Source organism: Piliocolobus tephrosceles, chromosome 12 (genome assembly GCF_002776525.5).
Source record: "Piliocolobus tephrosceles isolate RC106 chromosome 12, ASM277652v3, whole genome shotgun sequence".
Taxonomy (NCBI): Eukaryota; Metazoa; Chordata; class Mammalia; order Primates; family Cercopithecidae; genus Piliocolobus; species Piliocolobus tephrosceles.
In genome coordinates, this window is record NC_045445.1 from 88,638,014 (window position 1) to 88,645,034 (window position 7,021).

Here is a 7,021-nt window from a genome sequence, read left to right on the forward strand (position 1 = left end):
CTGGGCCTTCTCAGTGCCTCCTGGTGGAGGTGTGGGAACACCCACAGCTCAGGGGCCTCACCCTGCCTCCCATTTAAGTGGCAGAGAGGGATACAGGAGGACAGGCTGGGAGCAGGAACCCTAGCCTCGCCAGGCACCTGTCTATCTGTCAGTCAGTCGTTCCAGGACTTCCCCGCAGGCGAGCCCCTCCTCTTACTGAAATCGCTCCCAGAATGGCACTGGTAAGATAACACGGCCTGGGAAGAGGGGGTGGAGGGCAGCCTAAAATTAGCCCCTTGGACCAAGACTAGGGGCTGACTCCTAGTCTTTCAGCGGCATTGTTAACAGTGGGAACCGAGAGCCCCAGCTGCTCCAGACTGGGGCCGTAGAGGCTCCCTAAGGAGGGGACACCAAGGCCCCAATGTTTCACAGACGGGTGGGGGCAGTGACCTCGGGCAGCACGGCCTCAGGCTGAAGCCCGGTGAGTACCTGGAGCCTAGGACTGGTTTGAGAAGAGTGACCACTGCGGGCCCGCAGACCTGTGATCACCCACTACCCGTTGTAGGCTGTTTCCACTGGGTCTGGGAGGTGGTGGGAGTTGGGGGAGGCGCTTGGGAGGTCGTTAGGGTAACCCACCAGGAGGAGGGAGGAGGGATATAATGCCAGCTCCCTGCCTTGTGTGTCCCAAGAGGATATGTCTGCCTAGGACCTCGAGTCTAAACAGACCTGCTTCTTGAGAGCAATTGAGATTATACACTACAGGAAGTGTGGAGATTTGTCTTTGTGTCCCTGTGTGGTGGTGTTGGCTAGTCTGTGTGTGTGGGTGCCTTGGAGTGGGTTTAAGGGCATAAGGGCAGAACTCCTAAGGGTGGGAGAAGGAAGATAAGGCTTAAAAACGTTCTACTAATGCCTGAAGGAGTGCTCTAGGGCACAGAAACCAATCACTTTCCTGTAGGAGTACTTAACCTGTATTCACAGACACCAAGAGGACCTTAGATAGAATTCAAGGGGTCCAGAAACTTGGATGAGTAGACAATTACCTTTTTTTCCCCTAACACCTAACTAAAATTTACTGTTTCCTTCAAGGATGAATGTAGGTAGCAAATGGCAGTAGCATAACCAGTTCCTGTTACCACAGATATTTCATATCATATTACAGTTGTGGCAGATATCTTGAAATGTCATTTATTACCACTTAGAAATTATTACTAGACCTTTTTATTTAATGTGCTACTAAAGAACATCTCTTACTATATCATGCATTTAAAAATATTTTGACAGTCACATTTTATTATAATTGGTTTCCTTTAATTTTATGTGTTTTATGTAGTAAAAACCATTCTGAAAGGCGTTTACAGACTTCACTAGCTTGTCACAGGAACCAGTATCACAAAAAAAAAGGTTTAAAATTCCTACATCTTTAGGATCAGGAAGGAGCTCCATGCACGTAGGAGGCACATAATAACTATTTGATTAATAAACTACAGCAAAATGAGGTTAGACAACAGGCTAGCTGGATTTTCTTGTCCTTATCTAACGGAGGCACAATTCACTCCAGTGCCAAAGCCAGCTGGAGAGCATGGCTTGGTCTCCCTCTGGAGGCTCATGCTTTTTCCTCTGCCACTCCCTGCCACATTATCTCCCCAGACCCTAGTCCTCAAAATAAAATACTAAAGAGGGAATTCCTACCAGTTTTCAGAATAAATTATTTGTAAAGGAACCTTCCATTACCGAAGACCCTGGAATTTATCATGACACTGAAAAGCTGAAGATCCTGGGAGCTGCAATGTGACTCTGCTGGAGTCAAGGGAGTGGGTTATGTGTTTGTGTTTCATCTTGTAACAGAAAGAACAGGAGTAGGAGTAGAGAAACCTGGATTCTGTTTCTGACTCTGCTCTTGCCTTGATGTAAGGCATATGGCAAACCCCTTACCCTCTCTGGACTCAGTTTCCTCCATCCAAAAAATGGGGATAATATTACCTATTTTGTTACATGAAATTGCTTTGAAAAGTATAGGATTATAAGTGTGTTCTGAGTTCTTGTTCATGAGACAACTAACAATAACAACCATGTGACATTACTAAAGTCCCTGCTCTGCTCTGAACCTTGGTTTCCCCATCTCTACATTGAAAAAATTAAATTAAGTTATCTACAAGGTCCATTGCAGCTCTGAGGTTCTAGAACATTAAGTAGGGAGCAATAGCCATAGAAAATGGAGACATAAGTAATAATCATCCTCATAGTAAAAATAGTTACCGAGAACTACTTACAGGCACTATTCTAAGCACATACTATGTACTAACTCATTTAATCCTAACAACCTTCCAAGGCAGGTACTATTGTTATTTTGTCTTTACAGATTAAGAAATGGGCACAGAGAGATTAAGTGACCTGCCCTAGGTCACACAGCTACTAAATGCTAGAGCTGGGGTAGAAGCAGAACTCCCATGTTTTGCCACTACCACATACGGCCTCTTTATCTGCACTGGGGGCAAACAAAGACCCATAAAGGAGTTACAATTCTCTGGAGGAATTAACTTGGCAGAAGGAATTGCTTGTGGCAGAAAGAAACATGGTGTATATGGAGAGCCATCATTTCTTGTCTCTTGTCACTGGATCTCAGGGTATAAGTCAAGGAGTAGTAGGAAGTGAGGCTGGAGAGATTGGCCAAGATTTGTTCATGAAGGACCTCTGAGCTGGGCTAAAGTATTTGGGATGTAGCTGGAAAGAAAAGGGAGCCATTAAAGTATTTAAAACAGACGATTGGCAGAGATCAGATATGTATTTTAAAATTACCACTTTATCAACAATGTTGAGAAAATAATGAAAAGAGAAACTACCTATGAGACCACTATAACTGCTGAGGCAAAAGGCAGTGGGGGCCTAGATAAAGCATGGTCAATGAGAATGGTCCCTGAAGAGGGCAGATGGTCTGGAGAGGTCTTTAGTAGGTAAAATCCACAGGACTTAATGGGATTTGATGAGAGTGAGATAAAGACGCAAGAGGATTGACAGGGGTCTTGGTTTTTGGTTTGATTGACCAGGTAAATGGAGAGGAAATGATATATGGATCAAGTTTTATCATGGTGGTAGTGGTGGTGATGTGATACTGCTGTTTTTGAAGTGCTTGAAGAAACTCAGTAGATACATGCCTGGAGCTAAAGAGAGAGCTGGGGGCTTGGACAGAGAGGTTTAAAATAATCAGAATAAAGGTGAGCATGACTGGAGAGAAGAGGATGGAGAAGAGAATATAAATATTTCAGGGGAGAATGAGAAGGGAGAAAACTCAGGAGAGTGTGCTGGCAAGGAAGATGATGGAGGAGTTTGTAGGGAGGCGTGGTCTGTAGGGATAGATATTCCAGAAAAGTCAGGGAAGAAAAGATCTTCAAGACATCCACTGGATTTACCCACAAAGATGACCTTTTGAAGAGCTTTCTTGGTGTGTGTTTGAGGGTGGGTGAAGCCAGACTACAGAGATTGGATAAGTGAATGGAAGGTGGTGAAGTACATAGTAGAAAACTCTTTGGATATGTCTGGTTAAGAAGGGAGAGATGAAGAGAAAGATAGCTAGAGTGGGACAAAGGACCATAGAAGTTTATTGTTTCGTCTCCTAAGATGGTTGAGGGGGAGGAGCCAGTGTGAGGAGGCTGAAGGTGCAGAGTATGTAGTAGCCCTCTTACTCCTAACAACTTCATGAGAAAGGGACTTTCATTTCTGTCTTATAGATGAGGAAACTGAGTCCCAAAGAAGGGAAGAGACTTACCCAAGGTTACTCAGCTAGGAACTGAGAGTGCTGAGCTGCAAATCTGGGTCTGCTGGATTTCTAAACTCCTGTCCTTTCCATTGCACCCCAAGAATAAATAAATAATAAGACCACATATGGAGCTGATGCTGGTGGGTGGGGAGGGGCCTAAAGTTTAGGGTGACCCTACCCACCCACCTCATAATTTTCTTTCTATGAGGTAGCTACCTGAGGTCCCAGACTAACAAAGAGAGGTGGGGGTAGACAGTGAATAAAAGGAGGTATGAGGCCCTGAGACCTTGGCTGCAGGATATGGGAGAGTAGGGAAACCTAAGCTCTGATAAACCTGCAAGCTCACCCTGAAGACATTACAAACTGAGGTGGATGACCTTGACACTGAAGCACTAGGAATAGGACTGGTAAGGTCAGAAGTTAGGTTGAGTCAGACATTGAGCCATGAGTGGTTTTGTAGGGCCTGAGGATTGTGGGAAGAGAAGAGTTGAAGGTTGAGTCAAAGGCTCTAGGCTGGGTCAGACAGAGAGGATGGAAAAAGGGTTAAACCAGAGGAATGGGGAGGCAGTGTTGGCAATCAAAGGGACTCCTGGATTAAATTGGCCCTGGGGGAGAATCTAGTTGTAATCAGAGAGGAAACTCGACTGTTTCCTGCCATCTGTCTTCATTTTACTTGAAATATGTTCTTTGTAACGCCACCTCTTCATTTAATCAGTAAATATCATTTGATACCAATTTCCTGAATACTTCTATTCCTGAAATGTGGGGCCTTCATCTGAGGGAAGGTTACAGAACACTCGGGTGAGGGAGCTTTAGTCATATATGAGGGGCTGTGAAGAGTTAAACTATCTGAAAATGGAGTTAAGGGCTTGCCCCAAAAGGCTGATGTCAGAAAGCTCAGGGATGACAGCTTGACATCACAAAGTATGGTTCTATTGGCCTAGCCAGTGCCAGGCCAGAGCCACCTTACTAATCCACACATTCTGATCTGAGGAAAATGCATCTACCAAATTTCCAGCCATGATATAGCCCTACTAGGGGTAGAGGAATACAAAATGAATACAGGGTCCTTGCCCTGGAGTTTATACACTAATGGAATATAGATAAGCAGAAATGTGGTTTGAAAGTTCATAGCTGAAGTTTAGTTGTGATCCTTCAGAATCCCTGAGCAGGAAGAGGAGATTAGGGAAGGCTTCCTAGAAGTAGGAGTTTGAGGGGCAGGCAGAAAAGTATATACAAAGGCATCAAACTATAAAATGCCCTGACCTGTTTTGGCAGTGTCTTTGGGGCCTGAAATAAGACAGTGGGATTGGGAGTGAGAAGTAGGAGACCCATGAATGAGTAGCCTGATGGTGAAGGGCAGGGGGCAAGGGGTTGAAATGGAGGCAGATTTCAAGGAGGGTATGTGGTCAGGCTTTTGATGGGTACCCTCATTCTCTCCCACTTGTTTGTCACCCACAGATCTGGCATTTCCTCGTGCTTATAATGAGAATAGTTCCCCAGTTAGCCAAGATGAACCTCATGGACATCACCAAGATCTTCTCCCTCCTGCAGCCCGACAAGGAGGAGGAGGACACCGACACGGAGGAGAAGCAGGCTCTCAATCAAGCAGTGTATGACAACGACTCCTATACCTTGGACCAGCTTTTGCGCCAGGAGCGTTACAAACGTTTCATCAACAGCAGGAGTGGCTGGGGCGTTCCTGGGACACCCTTGCGCTTGGCTGCTTCTTATGGACACTTGAGCTGTTTACAGGTCCTCTTAGCACATGGCGCTGATGTTGACAGCTTGGATGTCAAGGCACAGACGCCACTTTTCACTGCTGTCAGTCATGGCCATCTGGACTGTGTACGTGTGCTTTTGGAAGCTGGTGCCTGCCCTGGTGGTAGCGTCTACAACAACTGTTCTCCCGTGCTCACAGCTGCCCGTGATGGTGCTGTTGCTATCCTGCAGGAGCTCCTAGGCCATGGTGCAGAGGCCAACGTCAAAGCTAAACTACCAGTCTGGGCATCAAACATAGCTTCATGTTCTGGCCCCCTCTATTTGGCCGCAGTCTACGGGCACCTTGACTGTTTCCGCCTGCTTTTGCTCCACGGGGCAGACCCTGACTACAACTGCACTGACCAGGGCCTATTGGCTCGTGTCCCACGACCCCGCAGCCTCCTTGAAATCTGCCTACACCATAACTGTGAGCCAGAGTACATCCAGCTGTTAATAGATTTTGGTGCTAATATCTACCTTCCATCTCTCTCCCTTGACCTGACCTCACAAGATGATAAAGGCATTGCATTGCTGCTACAGGCCCGAGGTGAGTGGTGAACAGGCCAGCCTTGGGTCACGAGGCTTGGAGGTCTCAGGGCCCCAAATCACTGTAAAAGCCCCAAATCACTGTAAAAGCCAATCCTCTGAGATGCACTGGAGAAAACTCCATTTTCCTCCCTCTCCTGCGGCCCCAGTAGAGAAGAGGTTATGTATTCCATGTTAGAGAAAGGTCACTAAGATAAGGTTGGGTGGGGGTGGGGAGCACTAGCCCAATTTCTGGTTCTGGCTCTGCCAATGACTGTTTTATTTCTTGGAAAGGATAGAGCATTAGGGCTGTAGTAGCCAGGGGAGGGTGGATGTAGGCTTGTGTGGGAGAATTATGTTGATAATTGCTCCTCATGACCTGTTTCTTCTTGCTGTAGCCACTCCACGGTCACTTCTATCACAGGCCCGTTTAGTCATCCGCAGAGCCCTGTGCCAGGCTGGCCAGCCACAAGCCATCAACCAGCTGGATATTCCTCACATGTTGATTAGCTATCTAAAACACCAACTGTAATCTTGCAGTCTCCCCAGGAACTTATGATGCCTCCGAAAACCACCTGGGGACTCAGGTAGCTGGAGGGCATTACAGCGTCATCCACTTACCTGGAGTTGCTCTCCTGTATTATCCTCCACAATAAAATTATCCAGAAAATAAGTCCCAGTGTCTGTTGTGTCTGGTGTGTGTGGGCACGGATGGGGGCATGGGTGTTACTGAGGGAAGGGGTATGATTGGCCATGGGGAAGGATAGCAAATGGTCTGGTATCTGACAGGCACAGGAGTCTGTAAGAGCAAAAGAGGAAACTAACCTAATGGCCTATACCTCCACACCAAGATCCTTTAGAGAGTTTTGGGAGCTGTGTTGCCCTGGAAGCAAGGTCCTGAATAATACAAGTGGGTAGAAGGGTAGCATCAGCTTGCCCAGCCCTGTGCCTCCCTTCAATTCTCTGGCTGCTGCAAGACACCTTTTCATTGGCTGTCCCCCA

General features: G+C 46.6%; 1 protein-coding gene across 1 annotated transcript; it reads left to right on the forward strand.

Annotated features, from left to right (window-relative positions):
- The first annotated feature begins 316 nt into the window (after nucleotides 1-316).
- On the forward strand, nucleotides 317-6,692 carry ASB12 (ankyrin repeat and SOCS box containing 12). The gene is made up of 3 exons (XM_023199780.2): nucleotides 317-460; nucleotides 5,195-6,041; nucleotides 6,418-6,692. The coding sequence occupies exons 2-3, from the start codon at nucleotides 5,219-5,221 to the stop codon at nucleotides 6,549-6,551; spliced, it is 957 nt and encodes a 318-aa protein (XP_023055548.1). The 5' UTR covers nucleotides 317-460; nucleotides 5,195-5,218; the 3' UTR covers nucleotides 6,552-6,692.
- The last annotated feature ends 329 nt before the right edge of the window (nucleotides 6,693-7,021 follow it).

Coding starts and splice junctions, on each gene's coding strand:
- ASB12 (XM_023199780.2), top strand. CDS start 5,219: ATGAGAATAGTTCCCCAGTTAGCCAAGATGAACCTCATGGACATCACC. Junction 6,042..6,417: donor ATTGCTGCTACAGGCCCGAG/GTGAGTGGTGAA, acceptor TTCTTGCTGTAG/CCACTCCACGGTCACTTCTA.